Below are 25,345 nucleotides of genomic sequence, written 5' to 3' on the forward strand. Positions count from 1 at the left end.
GCTCTGCACACAGTAAGCGCTCAATTAATATGATTGAATGAATGAATGAATGATGGAATCATGCCTTGCCTAGTATGTGAAAAAACTTATGGGTTTCTACAGCTTTTTCCCCCCGCAGAGGACCTAAATGTGTACCCCTCCTTGTAAAAATACATTACCACTGCACATACATAGAAAATGTTCACAAGGGCATAAAAAAAATACCCTTTTGAGCAGAAAAAAACATGTCCCCAAATCAATAGTGTGGGACTAAGGGCAAAACGCTTTACAGGAAAATACTGTTCTCTTTTAGCACTTCCCAAAGTAACCCCTTCATAATCATTATTAAGCAGCGTGGCTCAGTGGAAAGGGCACGGGCTTTGGTTTCAGAAGTCATGGGTTCAAATCCCGCCTCCGCCAACTGTCAGCTGTGTGACTCTGGGCAAGTCACTTCACTTCTCTGGGCCACAATTCCCTCATCTGTAAAATGGGGATTAAGACTGTGAGCCCCATGTGGGACAACCTGATCACCTTGTAACCTCCCCAGTGCTTAGAACAGTGCTTTGCACATAGGAAGCACTTAATAAATACCATTATTATTATTGTTAAGCACAATAATAATATTTGCTAAGTGCTTACACTGTGTATTCTAAACTCTGGGGTAGATACAACTTAATCAGGTCCCTGCACAGTCCCTGCCTGACACGGGGCTCCCAGTCTAAGTAGGAGGGAGAACGGGTAGTGAATTCCCATTTTACGAATGAGGAAACTGAAACCCAGAGAAGTTAACTGGCTTGCCCAAGACCACGGGACAAGCAACTGACAGAGCTGAAATTAGAACCCAGGTCCTGTGACCCCCCCCCCCAGGCCCATGCTCTTCCTATTAGGCCCCGCTGCTTTCCCCCTTGACTTTTCAACCATCCATCCCGGCTCCCGGCAATCAGGACTATGTTTATACCCTTCTGTAAATAATTATGGCACAGCATGTGTAACTCTGATCCAATTCATTGATGGACGACTTCTCCACTGGATAAGACTTAAAGGACCGTGGTTTTTCCTTTTCTTAGCTTCTGGGCACTTTATTCTGGCCCATCTCCAGCAATGACAGTAGCAACCCACTCCCAAAGGGATTTTTTTTCCCCTCCGCCGCTTCCCACTACTACTTAACCATAAACTGGTAGCAGCTGTCAGGAACACTGCTTAGCACTGCTCTTGATTTTTTTTTTTTTTCTTTTTTAACATTTGTGTGTGACTCTTAAGCTCAGTAAGTTAGGCTCTGGCCCCTTCTTTTGAGCATGTTTATCTGGGGCGCTGGGCTCTGCTGCGATTGAGGGGTAAAATTCGGAGTGACCAAGCCCCAAGAACTCGATTCTGCACAGGGAATGTGTCTGTTTATTGTTATACTGTTCTCTCCCAAGCGCTGAGTACAATGCTTCGCACACAGTAAGCACTCAATCAATCAATCAATCGTATTTATTGAGCGCTTACTGTGTGCAGAGCACTGTACTAAGCGCTTGGGAAGTACAAGTTGGCAACATATAGAGACAGTCCCTACCCAACAGTGGGCTCACAGTCTAAAAATACAAGAAATACACTTGAGGGTATGAATGAACGAATTACTCTCCACCCCTTCAAAGCCTTGAAGGCACAACTCCTCTGAGAGACTTCCCAGGCTAGGAGAAACAGCGAGGCTCAGTGGAAAGAGCCCGGGCTTTGGAGTCAGAGGTCATGGGTTCAATTCCCAGCTCCGCCAATTGCCAGCTGTGTGACTTTGGGCAAGTCACTTAACTTCTCTGTGCCTCAGTTCCCTCATCTGTAAAATGGGGATTAAGACTGGGAGCCCCCCATGGACAACCTGATCACCTTGTATCCCCCCAGCGCTTAGAACAGTGCTTTGCACATAGTAACCGCTTAACAAATACCATCATCATTATTATTACTAAGCCCCACTTTTCCTCTTCTCCCACTCCCTTCTGCGTCGCTCTGACTTGCTCCCTTTGATCACCCTATAACCGCCCCAGTGCTTAGAATAGTGCTTTGCACATAGTAAGCGCTTAATAAATGCCAATATTATTATTATTTGCTCTTCCCCCACCCATCCCTGCAGCACTTACATACTTACCAGGACTTTATTTGTGTCCCAGTGCTTCGAACAATGCTTTGCACCTAGTAAGCGCTTAACAAATGCTATTATTATTATTGACGTCCCTCCCCACCTCCAGACTGTAAGCTCGTTGTGGGCGGGGAATATGTCGGCTTATTGTTGTATTGTACTCTCCCAAGTGCTCAGTACAGTGCTCTGCACACAGTCAGCGCTCAATAAGTACGATGGAATGAGTGACTGACTGAACGAAAGAGAGTCGCAAACCTAAAGCAGAATACATCAAAGAAGCGAAGAAAAGCTCCTTTAACTTACAATACAGGGCAATACAGGGAGGTGCAGTGAAAAGTTAAAAACGGGCATTCCCAGGGTGGTCGGGTGAGGAGAGATGCGGAGAGAAAAAGATGCCCAGAGTAGGAGTTGGGCCGGACGTGAGCCATTCCCCTTCCTACGTCCACACAGACCAGGGTGCTGCGTCTGATTCTGCCGCCACAACTTATTGATACTCACAATAATAATAATAATAATAATAATAATAATAATAATAATAATAATGGCATTTATTAAGCACGTACTATGTGCCAAGCAATGTTCTAAGCGCTGGGGAGGTTACAAGGTGATCAGGTTGTCCCACGGGGGGCTCACAGTCTTCACCCCCGTTTAACAGATGAGGTCACTGAGGCCCAGAGAAGTGAAGTGACTTGCCCAGAGTCACCCAGCTGACAAGTGGAGGAGCCGGGATTTGAACCCATGGCCTCTGACTCCAAAGCCCGGGCTCTTTCCACCGAGCCACGCTGCTTCTCTGAATAACGAAACACCATGGTGAACAACGCACAGTGCAACTGAAGAACAACTGCAGTTGTGGCTCTCTGGGCCATAAGCCCACTGTTGGGTAGGGACCGTCTCTATACGTTGCCAACTTGGACTTCCCAAGCGCTTAGTACAGTGCTCCGCACACAGTAAGCGCTCAATAAATACGATTGATTGATGGAGCCCTACAGTGTCTACAAACGAGAGAAGCAGCATGGCCCTGTGGAGAGAGCTCAGGCCTGGGGGTCAGGGGACCTGAGTTCCAATCCTGGCTCCAGCACTTGCCTGCTGTGTGACCTTGGGCAAGTCGCTTCCCTTTTCTGGATCTCGGTTTCCTCCATCTGTAAAAGGGGGGAATCAGAAGCAGCGTGGCTCAGTGGAAAGAGCCCGGGCTTTGGAGTCAGAGGTCATGGGTTCAAATCCCGGCTCTGCCAATTGTCAGCTGGGTGACTTTGGGCAAGTCACTTCACTTCTCTGTGCCTCAGTTACCTCATCTGGAAAATGGGCATTAAGACTGTGAGCCCCCCGTGGGACAACCTGAACACCTTGTAACCTTCCCAGCGCTTAGAACAGTGCTTTGCACATAGTAAGCGCTTAATAAATACCATCATTATTATTATTATTATTACTGTGGCTGAGAGCTCCTTGTGGGATCGGGACAACGTCTGACCTGATAAACTTGCATCTACCCCGGGATTCGGAACAATGATTGACACATAGTAAGTGCTTAACAAATACCATAATTATTATTGTTATTGTAGCGCTCAGAATTGAGCTGAATTGAGTCACTGAGCTGCTTTACTTTGCATTCATTCGTTCGATAGTATTTATTGAGCGCTTACTGCGTGCAGAGCACTGTACTAAGCACTTAGAAGAGTGCTTGGCACAAAGTAAGCGCTTAACAAATGCCCTTATTATTATTATTGGGAGAGTACAACAATAAACAGGCATATTCCCTGCCCATAAACAGTCTAGAGTGGTGGAGACAGACATGAATATAAAACAATAAATTACGGCTATGTATATAAGTGCTATGGGGCTGGGAGGAGGGAAGAATATCGGGAGCAAGTCGGGGCAGCATGGCCTAGTGGAAAGAGCCTGGGCTCGGGAGTCAGAGGATGTGGGTTCTAATCCCGGCTCCGCCGCCTGTCTGCTGTGCGACCTTGGGCAAGTCACAGCACTTCTCTGGCCCTCAGTTACTCATCTGGAAAATGGGGATTAAGACTGTGAGCCCGGTGTGGGACCTGACTCGAATCTACTCCATGATTAGAATAGTGCTTGGCACACATTAAGCGCTTAACAAATACTATAATTATTATTACTGTTAAGGGAGTGGGAGAAGAGGAAGACCTAGCAATGAGGCTATCGTGCCACTTTCCGGGCCGGGGTTTAAGGCGGAAGGACCTGGGTTCTAATCCTGGCTCGGCTACTCGTCTGCTTTGGGATCTTGGGCAAGCCACTTAACTTTTCCGGGCCTCAGTTACCTCATCCGTATAATGGGGATTAAGACTGCGAACCCTTTGTGGGGCAGGGACCGTGTCCAACCCAATATGTTTGTATCCAAGACAGTGCTTAGTACAGTGACTGGTGCCATTCACTACCATTATTATTATTATTATTAAAACAAGAGAACTGAGGCACGGATTAATTAAGTGACTTGCCCAAGGTCACACAGCAAGCCAGCCTCTGATTCCCAAGACTGGGCTCTTTCCATTAGGCCACACTATTTCTACCTGTCCTCCTTCTCATCATCATCATCATCATCATCATCAATTGTATTTATTGAGCGCTTACTATGTGCAGAGCACTGTACTAAGCGCTCCAGTTACTGTCACCACTTAACAGTCGAGCAGTGAGTAGGGAGGCTGCTCAAAGCCGATTTCATTATTTTGCATCTTTCAGAGTCCATAAACCTGAGCAATCCCGAACCCTGCTCCCAAGTTGATACCCAGGGCACTTGGTTATCCATCCGGGAAATATGAGGTAATAACCTAAAAAGAGCAATTAGGCTGCTTGCAAAACTCTCTGACAGTATCAGGAGAGAAAAGAGAAATACAATCTTCTGGATCAGTTAAGGGTCTGCCAACAATTTATTATCCTGCGAAGTTTCAAGCTTTCTAAAACGGAGACAGAGCTGAAAGTAGCGTCCGTAGACGTCGAACGCCAAGCTTTAATTTATTAATTATTCTTTTATTCTGTATTCTGTATTTTATTCTGTATTCTTTCAGGGCCAGAATCTGGGCTCATTTACACTACCAGGCCTCAAAATCCCTTGCTGACTGAAAGGTGGGCGCCCAAACTGCTAGTGCCGGCTGAAAGAGGGCGAAGATTTCCCAACGTCGGAGCTGGAATGTAGTCGGGTGAATCCTGCGCCGACGGGGCGAATGTGAGAGGAGAGCTGCGGTCAGCAGACACTGTCAATCAATCGATCGTATTTATTGAGCGCTTACTGTGTGCAGAGCACTGCACTAAGCGCTTGGGAAGTACAAGTTGGCAACATAGAGAGACGGTCCCTACCCAACGGTGGGCTCACAATCTAGAAAGCAGGCTCACAGTCACAGTGGGCTCACTGTCCATCCGCCCCACCAGATAAAGCGTACAAGGTGAGAACATCTCTCACTATCTATTTATTCATTTATTTATTTATTTATTTATTTATTTATTTATTCATGTATGCATTTATTATTCATTTATTTATTTATTTATTTATTTATTTTACTTGTGCATATCTATTCTATTTATTTTATTTTGTTGGTATGTTTGGTTTTGTTCTCTGTCTCCCCCTTTTAGACTGTGAGCCCACTGTTGGGTAGGGACTGTCTCTATATGTTGCCAACTTGTACTTCCCAAGAGCTTAGTACAGTGCTCTGCACACAGTAAGCACTCAGTAAATACGACTGATGATGATGATGACAAAATCTGGAGGCCAGGTGAGATGTAATGGATAGAGCCCAGGCCTAGGAGCCACAAGGTTATGGGTTCTAATCCTGGCTCTGCCACTGGTCTGCTGGGTGACCTTGGGCAAGGCACTTCACTTCTCTGGGCCTCAATTCCCTCATCCATAAAATGGGGATTGAGACTGTGAGTCCCATGTGGGACAGGGACTCTGTCCACCCCAATTTCCTTGTGTCCAACCCTGGCACTTAGTATAGCGCCTGGAACTTAGTAAGCACTTAAGAAATACCACTATTATTATTATTATTATCATTATTCAAGGTCTTAGAATAGAAGATCATACAAATCCAGCGTGGAATACATGTAGCAGAGAAAAGCGGCGTAGAAGCAGCATGGCCTAGTGGATAGAGCATGGGCCTTGGAGTCTGAAGGACCTGGGTTCTAATCCCAGCTCTGCCACTTTTCGGCTGTGTTACCTCGGGCAAGTCACTTCTCTTCTCTGGGCCTCAGTTACCTCATCTGTAAAATGGGGATTAAGACTTAGGGGAAGCAGCGTGGCTCAGTGGAAAGAGCAGGGGCTTTGGAGTCCGACTTCATGGGTTCGAATCCCGGCTCCGCCAATTGTCAGCTGTGTGACTTTAGGCAAGTCACTTCACTTCTCTGGGCCTCAGTTACCTCATCTGAAAAATGGGGATTAACACTGTGAGCCCCCCGTGGGACAACCCGATCACCTTGTAACCTCCCCAGCGCTTAGAACAGTGCTTTGCACATAGTAAGTGCTTAATAAATGCCATCCTCATCACGGGGGACAGGGACTCTGTCTAACCTGATTAGCTTCTATCTACCCCAGTGCTTAGAACGGTACTTGACACATAGTAAGCGCCTAACAAATACCATCATTATTGTTTAATCTCGGTTCTGCCACTTGCCTGCTGTGTGACCTTGGACAAGTCACTTTCCAGGCCTCAGTTTCATCATCTGTAAAATGGGGATTCTACGCCTCTTCTCCCTCCTACTTCGACTGTGAGCCCCAGGTGTGACAGGGGACCGTCTGACCTGATCAACTTGTATCTACCCCAGTGCTTAGAAAAGTGCTTAACATATAGTAAGCACCTAACAAAGATGATGATGATGATGATGATGATAATAATAATGATAATAAGACAGCATTGGCAACATGGATTTTATGCAGTTGCCAGGATGAAATTTGAGGCAGCAGCCAACAGTAATTTGGTGACCATAAATATTGAGCACTGCACATGGCTTCTCTTAAAACAGTTTATCCTGCCTAGAAACCCCACTGATCCAAACGTTATTCTTTCCTTCAGGCACTCGCTCCTCAGGATTACCTACGGGCAAGAGTCGCAAGTCCATCAATCAAATGAAAATATATTTTTCATGACACAAGGGGCATTTAGAGAATTAAACCAATTTTTACTGTACATGATTTCAGGGGACCCACGTTAAAATATTTCAAAAATAATTCACTAATTGGTTGGAATAAGCTTTAAAATTTCATTTGTAGAAGGCAATTTGAGAAAAATACATGAAATGACCTCCACTGTAATTACACTAGAGTCTGTGGTACTGATCCAGGTTCACGATAAAACAGTAGGGTCGTTATATTTGATTAGGTAATGAGCTGATAAGTACTTCAAGAAGCAAGAAATTTCTCACAGCTACCTTCTGAAATACTAATTTAGTTCATTCATTCAATCGTATTTATTGAGCGCTTACTGTGTGCAAAGCACTGTACTAAGCGCTTGGGAAGTCCAAGTTGGCAACATATAGAGACGGTCCCTACCCAACGGTTCATAGAATTAAGACACTACAATAAATTTGGTTATGACCACAGCTTTAAATTCCCATTGTTCAATTCACCCCTGGACTCTGCGACAATACGCAATTAATTTTAGAGGGGAAAATGCACAAGAGCCCAGGAAGAAAGCCTTTGCTACTTATCAATCGTATTTATTGAGTACTTACTGTTTGCCAGGCACCGAACTAAGCGCTTGGGAGAGTCCAAACAACAATAAAACAGACACATTCCCTGCCCACAACGAGCTTGAAGTCTAGAAAATGGAAATGAGTTGCCAGGCACCGAACCAAGCGCTTGGGAGAGTACAAACAACAATATAACGGACACATTCCCTGCCCACAACGAGCTTAAAGTCTAGAAAATGGAAATGATTGCAGAGAAACAGCTCACCTCTCTTAATACGTGCACAATACGTGGACCTTACACCGAACCAAAAAGGCCACCAGCTTCTCCACCCCAGAGTTTCTATCAGCGGGCTCTCAAGTGTCTACTGTGTGCACAGCATTGCACAAGGAGCCTTGAGAACATACAAAACTAGAATATATATATATATGTATATATATATATAAAACTATAAATATATATAACTATATATATGTATATAACTTCGTGGAAGACGAGGGGGCGCAAATTGCCAAATATACACGCAAAAATGAGATAATAGGTATGATAGATAAATAGAAGTAGAGAAAGAAACAAATAGATTTATTCATTAACCCTAAGTAATAATGAGGCAATAGATAATGATGAGATAAAGATATTATCTTTTATACAAAGATAAACACTGTGAGCCCACTGTTGGGTAGGGACTGTCTCTATATGTTGTCTACTTGTACTTCCCAAGCGCTTAGTACAGTGCTCTGCACACAGTAAGCGCTCAATAAATATGATTGATGATGATGATAAACACACACAGAGAAGCAGCGTGGCTCAATGGAAAGAGACCGGGCTTGGGAACCAGAGGTCATGGGTTCTAATCCCGACTCTGCCACATGTCTCCTGTGTGACTTTGGGCAAGTCACTTCACTTCTCTGGGCCTCAGTTCCCTCATCTGGAAAATGGGGATTAAAACTGTGAGCCCCACGTGGGACAACCTGATCAGCTTGTATTCCCCCCAGCGCTTGGAACAGTGCTTTGCACATAGTAAGCATTTAAAAATGCCATCATTAGGTAAATAAATTAATAGGTATATTCATTAATCTTAAATTGTATTGTAATAATTATGGTATTTGTTAAGAACTTACTACGTGTCAAACGCTGGGGTAGATACCCATGGTTGTCCCACGTGGGGCTCACAGTTTTAATCCCCATTTTACAGGTGAAGTAACTGAGGCCCGGAGAATGATAATAATAATAATGGCATTTATTAAGCGCTTACTATGTGCAAAGCACTTTACTAAGCGCTGGCGAGGTTACAAGGTGATCAGGTTGTCCCATGGGGGGGCTCACAGTCTTAATCCCCATTTTACAGATGCGGTAACTGAGGCCCAGAGAAGTGAAGTGGCTTGCCCAAAGGTCCCCCAGAAGAGAAGTGGCGGAGTTGGGATTAGACCCCACGTCCTCCGACTCCCAAGCCCGCTCTCGTCAATCAATCAATCAATCGCATTTATTGAGCGCTTACTGTGTGCAGAGCACTGAACTAAGCGCTTGGGAAGTACAAGTTGGCAAGACGGGGGGTACCAACAGAGGGAGGGCACGGCAATCCAGAAGCCAAAAAGGAAAGTGGAAATGATGCAGAAGAAACTTTTAATTTAGAGAGGAAAACCCCCAAGCTCTCACTGATCGACCAATTACTCAAGACGTTCCTTCAATAATCACGATACGGGTTTTGTGGGGTTTTTCCCTTTTGTTTATATCGCCTGAACCAAAAGAGTTTTGGCTAAAGGTAGTCTGCCCGGTATTTTTATTTATACTTTGTCTTCCAATTTGCAGGTAACGGTGGGGAAAGAGGAGAATACAGCTACTCGGGCTCAAAAGGCTCGGCTAAAACCCTAAAAACCTAAGCCACGCTGCTTCTCATTATTATTACTGTTGTATTGTATCCTCCCAAGTCCTCGGTACAGGGATCTGCACACGGTAAGTGCTCAATAAATACCACGGGAGGGAGGAGTAAGGGGGAGCGGGGCGTGTGTGTGTGTAAGAAAGAGAGAGAGCAAGAGGGAAAACAAACTTTCCTACGGCACCACAAGGATTCCAGGAGCTGGTGAAGGGCGGCACAGTTTATGGGGAAGCATAAGAAGATCAGACTGCACAGTCCACAACCTAGAAATCCAATTTAAAGAAATAAACTCACCTCCGCTAAGTCTTCAAAGCAACTACCTACTAACGGGTGGGGGCTGCTTTCATCCGTCATTTCCACTGTGTCTTCGATATGGCCCAATAACTTCACGCTCAGTTCGTGAATATCCGCTATTCGACTAAATATGTTTTCTACATCCTGAAGACGATAACAACGCCAGTATTAATCATGGAGGGAAGTTCTAAAGCATAAGCGCAGTAATTTTCAACAATAGACAAACATCAAATCAATAACAGCAAGAGAAAACGGTAGGAAAAAAATGTTTTGCCTAGGATATAAAATGTTTTTGCCTAGGAGATAAAGATGAAGAACATAGTTTTCGAAGACTAATACAATGTTTTGCACATAGTAAGTGCTTAATAAATGCCATTGTTATTACTATTATAAGGAGCTTGGTTATGTTTTAATATACATTCCTTCAGCTAAACAATGTCAGTTTTTGAGGGTTTCCTCATTGTGGACAGGATTGTCTCTGTTGCTGCATTGTCCTTTCCAAGCGCTTAGTAGAGTGCTCTGCACACAGTTAAGTGCTCAATAAATACGATTGATATGTGAGATATTTAAAACAAATGTCAACACAGCAATACACATCTCGGGACTGAGAATCCCAGAGCTAAAATATGATGACAATACGTTCGTCTCCAAGGTCCTGTGGTTGGCTTTGTGTTGTGCATTCAGATAAAAAGTGAAAAAATACATACGCCTATTCAGATAATACCCTCAACGTAACGAGGCAACTCCCAAGATTCGATATTTCCAGAAATAACTCCCAAACGGAAAGACAAGTTACTTCTACTTGGCTTTGAGGTTGAATTGTTGCCCTAGCAGCTGTTTTCTTGTCTATGCGTTTCACCCCAGTGCAAGATATGAGCCCAATTCCCCAATCTGAGGCTGAGAGGGTGTGGACTATAGTAAATTACAAACATGCTCTAATTGGGACAGAACCAAGGAAGCGATCAAAGAGAAAAGAAGCAGCGTGGCTCAGTAGAAAGAGCCCGGGCTTTGGAGTCAGAGGTCATGGGTTCAAATCCTGACTCCACCGACCGTCAGCTGTGGGACTTTGGGCAAGTCACTTCACTTCTCAGGGCCTCAGTTCCCTCATCTGTAAAATGGGGATTAAGACTGTGAGCCCCCCGTGGGACAACCTGATCACCTTGTAATCTCCCCAGAGCTTAGAACAGTGCTTTGCACATAGTAAGCGCTTAATAAATGCCATCATTATTATTAGAGAATCTCCCATAATTAAATTTTACTCTCCAGGCTCCTCTTCTTGCCTCTTTCAGACACCTAAGGAAGCTTCCAATCTAATTAACTTGTCTCTAACCCAGCACTTAGAACAGTGTTTGACTCATAATAAGTGCTTAACTAATACCTCACCCTCGGCTTCAAGGCTGTCCATCCCCTGGCCCCCTCCTACCTCACCTCCCTTCTTTCCTTCTCCAGCCCAGCCCGCACCCTCCGCTCCTCCGCCGCTAATCTCCTCACCGTACCTCGTTCTCGCCTGTCCCGCCGTCGACCCCTGGCCCACATCCTCCCCCTGGCCTGGAATGGCCTCCCTCTGCCCCTCCGCCAAGCTAGCTCTCTTCCTCCCTTCAAGGCCCTACTGAGAGCTCACCTCCTCCAGGAGGCCTTCCCAGACTGAGCCCCTTCCTTCCTCTCCCCCTCGTTCCCCTCTCCATCCCCCCCACCTTACCTCCTTCCCTTCCCCACAGCACCTGTATATATGTTTGTATGTACTTATTACTCTATTTATTGATTTATTTTACTTGAACATATTTATTCTATTTATTTTATTCTGTTAGTATGTTTGGTTTTGTTCTCTGTCTCCCCCTTCTAGACTGTGAGCCCACTGTTGGGTAGGGACCGTCTCTATATGTTGCCAACTTCTACTTCCCCAAGCGCTTAGTCCAGTGCTCTGCACACAGTAAGCGCTCAATAAATACGATTGAATGAATGAATGAATGAAGTCGCTTCACTTCTCTGGGCCTCAGTTCCCTCATCTGTAAAATGGGGATGAAGACTGTGAGCCCCCTGTGGGACAACCTAATCACCTTGTAACCTCCCCAGAGCTTAGAACAGTGCTTTGCACATAGTAAGCGCTTAATAAATGCCATCATTACTATTATCAAAGCTCCCAGAATTAAATTTTACTCTCCAGGCACTCTCCTGGCTCCTCTTCTTGCCCCTTTCAGACACCTAAGGGAGCTTCCAACCTAATTAACGTGTACCTACTCCAGCGCTTAGAACAGTGTCTGACTCATAGTAAGTGCTTAACTAATACCACTTAAAACAAATAAAAAAAAGGCCAGGCACCCTGAGACTACTGGTATCTATATGTGTCTGTTTTCTGCTCGGTCGGAAGTATTCTGAACTTCTTAAGCACTGGACAAAATGGACATTTTATAACTACTACTTTTGAAAAGGCACTTGGTAATACCCCTCAGAGCTGCTTAGGGAGAAATGTGATCAAGGATTATTACCATTCCTAATTATTCATACACGCAACCCACTCAACCTCTTCGGTTAAGTCAACTGTGCAACTGCGGCCGCCTAAACGGACACAGACGGATCACTGTTTCTGAAATTCTACCGCGTTAGATTTTGCAAAATTGACAGAAGAAGAGTATAACCAAGTCGAAAACTAACTATATGGTAAGCTGGATGGCCTAGTGGAAAGAGCCCAAGACTGGGAGTCAGAGGACCCAGGTTTTCATCCCAACTCTACAACATGTCTGCTGTGTGACCGTGGGCAAGTCATTTGACCTCTCTGTGCCTCAGTTACCTCGTTTGTGAAATGGGGATTAAGACCGTGGGCCCCTGGTGGGACTGGGACAGTGTCCAACCCAATCTGCTTATACCCACCCCAACACTTAATACAGTGCCTGGCACAGAGTAAGTGCTTAAATACCAGAATTGGAATTATTATTATTATTATTACAGAAAAATATGAACATGACCAGACTAGATCAGACCAATGATCTATCCAGCCCTGTAGTTTGTCTCTAACAGTGGCAATGGGGTGCTTGACCATCCTCCCTGAGTGGAGCTGTACTATTTGATTCATTCATTCATTCATTCAATTGTATTTATTGAGCGCTTACTGTGTGCAGAGCACTGTACTAAGCGCTTGGGAAGTACAAGTTGGCAACAGATAGTGACGGTCCCTACCCAACAATGGGCTCACAGTCTAGAAGGGGGACACAGGCAACAAAACAAAACGTGGTCCAGGTGTCAAGTCATCAGTATAAATAGAAGTAAAGCTAGATGCACATCCTTGACAAAATAAACAGAATAGTAAATATGGACAAGTAAAATAAACAGAGTAATAAATCTGTACAAACATATATACAGGCGCTGTGGGGAGGGGAAGGAGGTAGGGCGGGGAGGATGGAGAGGGGGAGAGGAAAAAGAGGGCTCACTCTGGCCATAAGTTAGTGCTTTTACATCCTTAATTTTCCCTATAGAAATAAGGACTAAAATACCATTCCTAGGATAGATCACTGCTATGAGGGCTGTGTATTATATCCTTTCCAGTATTTGGTTTTCATTCAATCGTATTTATTGAGTGCTTACTGTATGCAAAGCACCGTACTAAGCGCTTGATTTTCCTCCTGCCTAGGTAGTTTCCCAGACCCTGTGTGTGATCCACTCTCAGATGCTCGGACACATGACTTTTATTTTATTTTGTTAGTATGTTTGGTTTTGTTCTCTGTCTCCCCCTTCTAGATGGTGAGCCCACTGTTGGGTAGGGACTGTCTCTATATGTTGCCAACTTGTACTTCCTAAGCGCTTAGTACAGTGCTCTGCACACAGTAAGCGCTCAATAAATACGATTGATGATGATGATGATGATGATGATGACTTCCCATTCCCCCGGCAATTCACCAATTGACAGCCACGGGTCTTGGAAGCCAACGTGAAAATCCGGCACAAGTTTCTCCCACCAATTCATCGCGACTGCGGGGGGGACGGCACCTTCCAAAACTACGTCTGGATCTTCCCAACCAACCTAACTCCTACTCTCTAATCTACCGGTTCGATTTTTTTCCGGTACCCACTGGGCGAGGGCTGTTTGTTGCATTTTTGTTTTTTACAGAGTGACTGCCAAGACTGAAACAGCTCTTTGACAGATAGTGCTCCAAAAGAGCGAGAAGATGACATTTCTGCCCGCTAAAATGCCTTCCACCTTTAGCATTTACCAGACTTCCTCCTCCTCAGATCGGCGGCCTTGGCCTCTGCAGCCTTGTTCAAATGGGGCCGTTTTGAAAATCCATCCAACTTCAACAATGCTATATAAAAGTAGGCCAACTGCTTAAATTACGTCTTAATTTTTGATGGAGAATCCTTGGGATGGGGCTCAGAGAATCTGCTACGGCTCTCTCCTAGTTTGTGAAAATTGCAGTTTTGAAATTCAACAGATGGCAGGACAGATGGAAAAGCACCGTTGCTGAAATGGCTAGAATAGATGTACGTAGATGTTTACCCAGGCTACTTACGTGAGCTGAAAATAACTTTGAATTGGAAGCAAATGGCTCTCTGAAAACCTTAATGATGAGATTGAGTTCCCTTATGTACTGTCGGACCTCGGCCATAAATGCTTTGACTAGGTCATAGTAAGTTTGCTCCCCTGAGGAAGAAGGCTCTTCGTCTGTCAAAGATAATACACTTATGTCTTCTACATCTTGGTGGAACATATCCATCAAAACCTGCAAGGGTGAAGATTTAGAAACATATGTTAAGGCAGTGGAAATAAATATACATTGCAAAATATGGAAACAGGGAATAAGATGTATTTTAAAGCTGAAAGTTGCAAAAGGAGGTGTCATTATCTGAACTCGGTCCACAAAACATTATGATTCGAATGCCCTGGCTCTTTTTTGGAGACAATATTTGAAAATCGGAACCTGGTTGACCGAAACTTGGTTTCCATCTTTTTGTAGCGAGAAGACCTTCAGGCCTCAGCTGGGCTCAGATTCTCCTGGCAGTCTCCCCCTTTTTGGAATTTTATAACAGGGGGAGGGAGGCGTAAAGAAGGGGAGCATATCAAAATAATTGTCCCTTCCCTGCTTCCCTCCCAATCTTCAACCACTCACTTGCCAATGGTTCCTTCCCCAGCGTTTTCAAACACGCCCATGTATCCCCCATCAATCAATGGTATTTATTGAGCACTTACTATGTGCAGGACACTGTACTAGGTGCTTGGGAGAGTATAATATATAATTAGTAAGACGCGTTCCCTGCTTTATCCTAAGAAAACCCTCCCTGGACACCAGCTATCGCCCCTCTCCCTCCTACCATTCCTCCCCACGCTCCTTGAGTGAACTGCCTAAACTTTTGGCCTCCATTTCTCCCCCAGCTCTCTCCTCCGCTCCCCGTGACTTGGCTTCCACCCCCTTCCCTCCACGGAAAGGGCCCTCTCCAAGATCACCGGTGACATCCTTCTGGACAAATCCAACGGCCTCTAATAATAGTATTTATTAAAGCTCTAGACTAAGCTCGTGGACAGAGCAACGTGTCTGTCAACTCAGGTTTTAATGTAGTCAGAGTAATCATAATAATCAGGGTATTTGTTAATCCCTTACTATGTGCCAGACACTGCACCAAGCACTGGGGTGGATACAGGTAAATCGGGTCGGACACAGTCTCCGTCCCACACGGGGCTCACGGTCTCGGTCCCCATTTTCCAGATGAGGTAACTGAGGCCCAGAGAAGTGAAGCGACTTGCCCAAGGTCACACAGCAGACAGGTGGCGGAGCCGGGATTTGAACCCATGACCTTCTGACTCCCACGCTGTAGCCACTAAGTCAGGCTGCTTCCCGCTCTCCCAAGTGCTTAGTACAGAGCTCTGCACACGGTGAGCGCTCGATAACTACCACGGGGAATCCGAGGAGAAGCAGCGTGGCCCCCTAAAACACGGGCTTGGGGAGTAGGAACCATCGAGTGTCAAATATTTGTTCTTCCTCCTCACGCTTTGTGGGACAGAGGCTGCGTCCAATATGATCACCTTGGACTTGATCACCTTGTAACCCCCCCAGCGCTTAGAACAGTGCTCTGCACATAGTAAGCGCTTAACAAATGCCATAATAATAATAAAAATACTCCACCCTAATTCTCACCGACTGTTCGGCTGCCTTCGGCACTGCGGACCACCCCGTTCTTCTTGAAAAATGGTACCTAAACTTGGCTTCACTGATGCTGTCCTCTCCTGGTTCTCCTCCTTTCTCTTTGGCTGCTCATTTTCAGTCTCTTTCACGGGCTCCTCCTCCGCCTCCCACCCCCTAACTGTGGGAGTTCCTCAAGGTTCAGCTCTGGGTCTCCTTCCATTCTCCATCTACACCCTTGCATTTGGATCTGTACCCCTAAGCACTTGATATTCTCCTCTTCCCCAGCCTCGGAGCACTTACATATCTATTCTATTTATTTTATTTTGTTAGTATGTTTGGTTTTGTTCCCTGTCTCCCCCTTTTAGACTGTGAGCCCACTGTTGGGTAGGGACTGTCTCTATATGTTGCCAACTTGTACTTCCTAAGCGCTTAGTACAGTGCTCTGCACACAGTAAGCGCTCAATAAATACGATTGATTGATTGATTACATACGTATCTTATCCCCGCTCATTCCTCCATCAGTAATTTATTTTAACATCTGGCTGCCCACTCTAGATTGAGAACTCCTTGCAGGAAGGGAATGTGTTTACCAACTCTACTGCATTGGGTGCTTTGCACACAGTAAGCGCTCAATAAATACGATTGATTGATTGATTGACTGTTCTCTTCCACTCACCTACTACAGTGCACAACACCCAGTAAGCACTCAATAAATACCATTAATTGATTGATCTCCTCTATACTAAAACAAAGCCTTTTCTGAACGTTCACGCCCACTGTTTGACCGCAAATCCACAAATGTACGAAAGGTTTAAAAGAAATTTGCCTCTGACGTGAAATTTGGAAATCCCACCAGCAACACTAAGGTTCAGTTTTCAGAGCCCGCTGTTGGATAGGGACCGTCTCTATATGTTGCCAATTTGTACTTCCCAAGCGCTTAGTACAGTGCTCTGCACACAGTAAGCGGTCAATAAATACGATTGAATGAATGAACTGAATGAATGAATTTCCCCAGAAGTTGGTATGACACATAATAATGATAATAATGGCATTTGTTAAGCGCTTACTATGTGCAGAGTACTGTTCTAAGCCATCTCATCTGTAAAATGGGGATTGAGACCGTGAGCCCCCATGGGACAGCCACTGTTGGGTAGGGACCGTCTCTATATGTTGCCAACTTGTACTTCCCAAGCGCTTAATACAGTGCTCTGCACACAGTAAGCGCTCAATAAATACGATTGACTGATTGATTGATTGACAGGGACTATGTTCAACTCAATTTGCTTGTATCCACCCCAGCGCTTAGTACAGTGCCTGACATAGTGAGTGCTTAACAAATGCCACATTTATTATTATTCCATCCCAATATCTTTCAAGAATTTTTTTTCCTTCTTCTCGCACCCAGTTTTCTAATTTGCCACATCAAAGTTGCCTTTAAGACACTCGTCAGCCTATGCTCCTACCTAACCATAAACTCATAAGAAGACACAAAATTTCTAATACCTTTACACAGTGGCGGGAAGTTGCAATTAGAAAGAGGGAAAGGAAAGTTTAACTACCTCCTATATTTCTAGAAAATAATGCAAGTCAATATGATGCCAATTTGTACTTCCCAAGCGCTTAGTACAGTGCTCTGCACACAGTAAGCGCTCAATAAATACGATTGATGGAGTCAAGACAGATTGTTAGGGTCATCCCTTAACTGCAATCTTGAAGTACATAATTCTGTGGTTGCATGCTTTTATATGCCGATGGTTGCATATTTTTAACAGCTAATCCTTCAAGACATCACGATTACTATGGTCAAGATACGTATACGAACTTTAAATATAACATATCAAACATCTTGTATAAAATTTGGCAGGCTTGACTGCAACATCCCTTTTTTGTGAGCCAAAAGACGTATGAATTCTGGAAAAGGAGAGAAAGGGATTTTCTTGATGCGTTGGAAGAGATCCTGAAGTCTCAGACAAGAGATTCAGGATCTTTCTTTCCCCCCCGAGGTTTCTCAGCCTTAGGGTTTTAAAATAATCTTAAACGGGCCCCTACCTTATCAGCACACATGGCCACTTTAATGTCTTGCTTTGTAATTTCAAAATGCCTTATATTCCGCACGTAATTCCCGACCAGCTTTAAAATATCTGCAGAAATATATTCTAATACTGCTACTATGTAAACAGAAACTTGGTGGTCAATTTTATAACCTAGGACTTCCTGAAAAAAATCAAGAGAAACGACGAATATTAAACATTACAGTATTAGAAATGTCAAAGTAAATACATTGCATACGATATCAAGCAGATTTCTTTTTATGCAGCATAACTTTGAGGGCCTGGTTTAAGTATCTAGATGAGGTATAAATTTAACAAGCAGGTAGCATGTAGACAAGATAAAAGCACACACTAAAATACAGAAAACCCTTTTAATCACCTAAACAGACTAAATTATAAATTCTAGACTGTGAGCCCACTGTTGGGTAGGGACCGTCTCTATATGTTGCCAACTTGGACTTCCCAAGCGCTTAGTACAGTGCTCTGCACACAGTAAGTGCTCAATAAATACGACTGATTGATAAGTGGTCTTTCCCTTTGATCGGGCTCTGAAAAGATTATGAGAAACTTTAATTAATGCCTCATAATTATGCAAAATTGTGTAATTATGAATTAGAATTATGAATTAGAATCCCTTCTAGACTGTGAGCCCGCTGTTGGGTAGGGACCATCTCCATATGTTTGTACATATTTTTTGTAAATATTTTTTGTACATGCTTGTACATATTTATTACTCTATTTATTTTACTTGTACATATCTATTCTATTTATTTTATTTTGTTAGTATGTTTGGTTTTGTTCTCTGTCTCCCCCTTTTAGTCTGTGAGCCCACTGTTGGGTAGGGACTGTCTCTATATGTTGCCAACTTGTACTTCCCAAGCACTTAGTACAGTGCTCTGCACATAGTAAGTGCTCAATAAATATGATTGATGATGATGATGTTGCCAAATTGTGCTTCCCAAGCGCTTAGTACAGTGCTCTGCACACAGTAAGCGCTCAATACGACTGATTGGTTGATTGATTGATAAGTGGTCTTTCCCTTTGATCAGGCTCTGAAAAGATTATGAGAAACAAACAATTAATGCCTCATAATTACACAAAATTGTGTAATTATGAATTAGAATTATGAATTATGAACCAGAATCCCTTCTAGACTGTCACTGTTGGGTAGGGACCGTCTCTATATGTCGCCAGCTTGTACTTCCCAAGCGCTTAGTCCAGTGCTCTGCACACAGTAAGCGCTCACTACATACGACTGAGTGAATGAATGAATTGCTTTCTGAAATCCGTGTCACGTCAAAGCCCTGTAAACTGGAACCAATTTTCTCATAGGAACAAAGTCATCAAGGGGCAATAGTTCCTGGCCCTAGGGGAAGACCCCTTATTTTTATTAACGTTACTCCGAACTGTGCGCTCAATCCATGGCAGTTGAATAATACATCACCATTCATGTCTTTATAAGGTTTTAGAGGGATAAGGAAGATTTTACTTCATTAAGAGCGTCTCGTTCTCTTCTTTCTCTCCTCTCCCACATCTTCCCTCTGGCCGCCCACTGCTCTCCCTACTTTCAAAGCCTTATTAAGGTCACGTTCTCCAAGAGGTCTTCCCCGACGAAACCCTCTTTTCCCCAACTCCCTCACCCTTCTGCGTCATCCACGCACTTGGACCTGAGCGTTTTTGTCCCTGTCCATAACCTATTTTAACGCCCATCTCCCTCACTAGACTATAAGCTCCTTGTGAGGAGGGAGTGAGCTTACCAACTCCGTTATACCGCGCTCAGTCCAGTGCTCTGCAGGCGATAAGGGCTCCGTCGCTGGCACTTATTGAGCGTGGTGTGCAGAGCACTGGGCTAAGCGCTTGGGAGAGTCCAATACAACGGAGTTGGTAAACACCGTCCCTGCCCACGACGAGCTTACATCAATCAATCAATCAATCAATAAATCGTATTTATTGAGCGCTTACTGTGTGCAGAGCACTGTACTAAACACTTTACATTCTCCAGGATACCACTGACTGAGTGATTTCAAAGCAAAACGGACTTTTCGGTCCTTCCGAGGGAATCCAACTGGGGTAGGTGGTTCTTCCGCCTCTCCGCCTCCACTCCATCCACCAGCCCTCTTTGGGCATATTCCTTTTTCTCCCCCAACACCACGGCTTTGAAATTGTTTTTCCTTTTATCCCATGGCTTCCATTTGGCCCCCCCACATCCCTTCCCCGACTCAAGCTGGAGCCAGAGAGGAGTTAGTGTTCCGACTGGTACTTCCCAAGCGCTTAGTACAGTGCTCTGCACACAGTAAGCGCTCAATAAATACGACTGAGTGAATGAATGAAGAGACACATTCCAATAACTGATACTTGATGTGTTTATTCACTTAATTTAGGAGTTGGACAGTACTCTGAAAACTCTCAAACTTGAGAGTAACTGTGTCCAACCCAATTTGCTTGTATCCACCCCAATGCTTAGTAATAATAATAATAATAATAATAATAATAATAATAATAATAATAATAATAATAATAATATCAGAAGAAAAGAAACTATCCAAAAATTACTCTCAGGAATTCAGTCCTTAGTAATTGCCTTAAAAGAAAGAGAGAATAAAAATCATTTGAGTTTTACCTTTAATAAAGGGTGAATTTTTTCTACTGGGAGAGATAATGGGTTTCTTCGCTTCCTCTTTTCAATAGCAGACTGGGCATCCGCTATCGCCCACTTATCGATTGGATGAGGAAAACTTTTTTGAACACGCTCCTTGGAAAAGAAGAAAACAGGACCTAAGCACTAAATGTAACAACTCTGCTCTGTTACATATGTACACGCTCCTGAAATTTACACACTTATTTACGTACTAGAGGTTTAATGTGAGTCCAGTGTGGCTTTCGCAGAATCGGGGCTTATGCCGCAAATACTTTATTTTTATTTGTCAGGGTAGCTTTCAGGGTATTTTTCATTATGTGCAAGACACTTCACTAAGCGCTGGAGTAAATACAAACAAATCAGGCTGGAAACAGTCCACATCCCACATGGGGCTCACGGTATTTATCCCCATGTTACGGGTGAGGTTTCACAGTCTAGCAGATACAGCATGGGTTCATTCATTCAGAAGGGCATGGGTTCATTCATTCATTCATTCAATCGTACTTATTGAGCGCTTACTGTGTGCAGAGCACTGTACTAAGCGCTTGGGTTCTAATCCCAGCTCCATGACTTGTCTGTTGTGTGACCTTTGGCAAGTCTCTATGCCTCGGTTCCCTCATCTGTAAAAAGGGAATCGAGGCTGAGAGCTCCATGTGGGACAGTAACTGTGCCCAACCCAATTTGCTTGTATCCACCCCAATGCTTAGTAATAATAATAATAATGGCATTTATTAAGCGCTTACTATGTGCAAAGCACTGTTCTAAGCACTGGGGAGGTTACAAGGTGATCAGGTTGTCCCACGGGGGGCTCACAGTCTTAATCCCCATTTTACAGATGAGGAAACTGAGGCACAGAGCCACTGCTGGGTAGGGACGGCCTCTATATGTTGCCAACTTGTACTTCCCAAGCACTTAGTACAGTGCTCTGCACACAGTAAGCACTCAATAAATATGATTGATTGATTGACTGAAGTGACTTGCCCAAAGTCACACAGCTGACAAGTGGTGGAGGCAGGATTAGCACCCATGACCTCTGACTCCAAAGCCCATGCTCTTTCCACTGAGCCATGCTGCTTCAGTACAGTGCTTGGCATATAGTAAGCACTTAACAAATACCATTACATAGGAGCATGGCTCAGTGGAAAGAGCCCGGGCTTGGGAGTCAGAGGTCTTGGGTGCTAATCCCGCCTCCGCCACTTGTCTGCTGGGTGACCTTGGACAAGCCACTTCACTTCTCTGGGCTTCAGTAACCTCATCTGCAAAATGGGGATTAAGACTGTGAGCCCCGTGTGGGACAACCTGATTACCCTGCCAGTGCTTAGAACAGTGCCTGGCACATAGTAAGCGCTTAACAAGTACCATTATTATTATTATTGTATTTATGTCTGTTTATTTGTATTGATGTCTCCCCTTGTCTAGACTGTGAGCTCATTGTGAGCAGGGACTGTCACTATTTATTGCTGCATCGTACTTTCCCAGCACTTAGAACAGTGCTTCGCACATAGTAAGCACTTAACAAATGCCATCATTATTATTTCCCAAGCACTTAGAACAGTGATCTGCACACAGTAAGCACTTAATAAATATAACTGAATGCATGAAGTGGCTTGCCATATAGTGGTCGAGACAGAACCCAGGTCCTTCTAACTTCCGGGCCCACGCTCTCTCTCGCCTAAGACATGCTGTTTCTCTTATTTCTCAGAAATCCCATTAAAACCCCATTAAATCCCATTAAAACCAGACTGCCAGAGCCTCCTACTAACGCTCATTTGTTTTCCCCCCAGCACTTTGTACAGTGTTTTGTACACAGAAGGTGCTTAAGAAATACTATTACTACACCTCGAAGAGCATTATTCCATGTTGTATTGGACTCTCAATCAATCAATTGTATTTACTGAGCATTTACTGTGTGCAGAGCACTGTACTAAGCGCTTGGGAAGTACACGTTGGCAACATAAAGAGACGGTCCCTACCCAACAGCGAGCTCACAGTCTAAAAGACTAGACTAGAAGTCTAGACTCTCCCAAGCGCTTAGTACAGTGCTCTCCTCACGGTGAGCGCTCAATAAATACGACTGAATGAATGAATGAAAGAAACACTTCTTTGTAGTAAAATGTATTTGCTCTTAAAAAGCAGTTAATAATAATAATTATTGGTATTTGTGAAGCGCTTCCCATGTGCCAGGCACTGTACGAAGCTCTGGGGTAGATACAAGCAAATTGGGTTGGACACAATCAATCACTCAATCGTATTATCGTATTGTAATAATCTTGTACATTAGATATGTACAAGTAAAATAAATAAATAAATAAATAGAGTAATAAATATGTACAAACATATATACAGGTGCTGTGGGGAAGGGAAGGAGGTAAAATGGGGGGGATGGAGAGGGGGACGAGGGGGAGAGGAAGGAAGGGGCTCAGTCTGGGAAGGCCTCCTGGAGGAGGTGAGCTCTCAGTAGGGCCTTGAAGGCAGGAAGAGAGCTAGCTTGGCGGAGGGGCAGAGGGATTGGGGGCATTCCAGGCCCGGGGGATGATGTGGGCCGGGGGTCGATGGCGGGACAGGCGAGAGCGAGGTACGGTGAGGAGATTAGCGGCGGAGGAGCGGAGGGTGCGGGCTGGGCTGGAGAAGGAGAGAAGGGAGGTGAGGTAGGAGGGGGCGAGGGGATGGATGGACAGCCTTGAAGCCCAGGGGGAGGAGTTTCTGCCTGATGCGCAGATTGATTGGTAGCCACTGGAGACTTTTGAGGAGGGGAGTAATATGCCCAGAGCGTTTCTGGACAAAGATAATCCGGGCAGCAGCATGAAGTATGGATTGAAGTGGAGAGAGACACGAGTGCTCTGCACACAGGAAGCACTCAGTAAATACGACTGAATGAATGAACCACACTAATCTTTACATAAGCACTTAGTACAGTGCTCTGCACACAGTAAGCGCTCAATAAATACGATTGATTGATAAAAGATTATTTTTGCTATTGTGCTTGGTATTTGCTATTGTTTGTAGTGCGCCATTCTCAACAGCAGAGGGCAGCGTTCAGCAACAATGTCAGGCTTCCCATTTTCAAATTCAGCCTCAGAATTGCTCAAATGAGAACCTACAAAATTGATTATTAATAATAATAATAATAATAATAATAATAATAATAATAATAATGATGGTATTTGTTAAGCGCTTACTATGTGCAAAGCACTGTTCTAAGCGCTGGGGAGGTTACAAGGTGATCAGGTTGTCCCATGGGGGGGCTCACAGCCTTTTTTTTTTTTGCATTTGTTAAGCGCTTCCTATGTGCAAAGCACTGTTCTAAGCGCTGGGGGGGATACAAGGTGATCAGGTTGTCCCACGTGGGGCTCACAGTCAAACCCCATTTTACAGATGAGGGACCTGAGGCTCAGAGAAGTTAAGTGACTTGCCCAAGGTCACACAGCAGATATGTGGCGGGGCCGGGATTCGAACCCATGACCGCTGACTCCAAAGCCCGGACTCTTTCCACTGAGCCACGCTGATGTTTAGTCCTACTTTTTTTTTTAAAAAAAGGCTGGCAAGCAAATGGTGAAGAATGGTGCTTCACAATTCATCCCCATTTTCCAGATGAGGTCACTGTGGCCCAGAGAAGTGAAGTGACCACGGTCACACAGCTGACAGCTGGTGGAGCCGGGATTTGAACCCATGACCGCTGACTCCAAAGCCCGGGCTCTTTTTGCTGAGCCATGCTGATGTTTGGTCCTACTTTTTTTTAAAAAAAAGCCTGGCAAGCAAATGGTGAAGAGAAAAAGATCCTGGATGTCAGTTCCAGATTATGAGCGGGAAAACACACACGGAGAAGGATTAGGGTCAGGGTTTTAAACGGAAACCCTTTTTAGACTGTGAGCCCACTGTTGGGTAGGTACTGTCTCTCTATGTTGCCAACTTGTACTTCCCAAGCGCTTAGTACAGTGCTCTGCACACAGTAAGCGCTCAATAAATACGACTGATTGATTGATTGAAATGCTCAATCAATTAGGGCTGGTGAAACTGGGTGAATTTAAGAGTAGTTTCTAAGTTCCACTTATGGGACTTTGGGAGCCATCACCTTAGTGTCCTGGGATAGGATGAAAGAAAACCTAACTGGGGTTATTTCATATGGTTTATTAATATTTTTTCCAATGCTCATCTAGGTGTCGTCCAAGGATACACACTGAATTTTTCAGTCTAGAATGAGTGGTTATATCCTAACTGACCCAAGATTATGGTGCCGCACGTCCTCGAGAAACAGATCGGAAAACCTAATTGGTGGGCAAGTGAAGTGAATTTTTCTCCCCGCAAAGTACCACTTTGAAAACAACCCCTCCAAGAAGGAGGGGCCTGACTCAGAAGCCAGTCTGTACAAGAAGGTAAAAGTCTCTTAGGCCAGTAATAATAATAATAATAATAATAATAATAGCATTTATTAAGCAATAATAATAATAATAGCATTTATTAAGCGCTTACTATGCACAAAGCACTGTTCTAAGCACTGGGGAAGTTACAAGGTGATCAGGTTGTCCCACAGAGGGCTCACAGTCTTCGTCCCCATTTTAAAGAAGAGGTAACTGAGGCCCAGAGAAGTGAAGTGACTTGCCCAAAGTCACACAGCTGACAATTGGCGGAGCCGGGATTTGAACCCATGA

The 25,345-nt window shown here is 44.3% G+C and overlaps 1 protein-coding gene across 2 annotated transcripts in view; it reads right to left on the bottom strand.

Annotated features, from left to right (window-relative positions):
* The window catches only part of SOS1 (SOS Ras/Rac guanine nucleotide exchange factor 1), a 281,791-nt gene that overhangs the window by 87,804 nt on the left and 168,642 nt on the right, over window positions 1-25,345 (bottom strand). For both annotated transcript variants that reach the window (XM_038740531.1, XM_038740444.1), the window contains exons 3-6: window positions 20,679-20,810; window positions 18,057-18,221; window positions 14,400-14,609; window positions 9,898-10,041 (exon numbers count right to left, since the gene is read on the bottom strand). In XM_038740531.1, coding sequence (XP_038596459.1) covers window positions 9,898-10,041; window positions 14,400-14,609; window positions 18,057-18,221; window positions 20,679-20,810 — 651 coding nt within the window. The remainder of the gene's footprint in view (window positions 1-9,897; window positions 10,042-14,399; window positions 14,610-18,056; window positions 18,222-20,678; window positions 20,811-25,345) is intronic.

This window comes from Tachyglossus aculeatus, chromosome 1 (genome assembly GCF_015852505.1).
Source record: "Tachyglossus aculeatus isolate mTacAcu1 chromosome 1, mTacAcu1.pri, whole genome shotgun sequence".
NCBI classification, from domain to species: domain Eukaryota; kingdom Metazoa; phylum Chordata; class Mammalia; order Monotremata; family Tachyglossidae; genus Tachyglossus; species Tachyglossus aculeatus.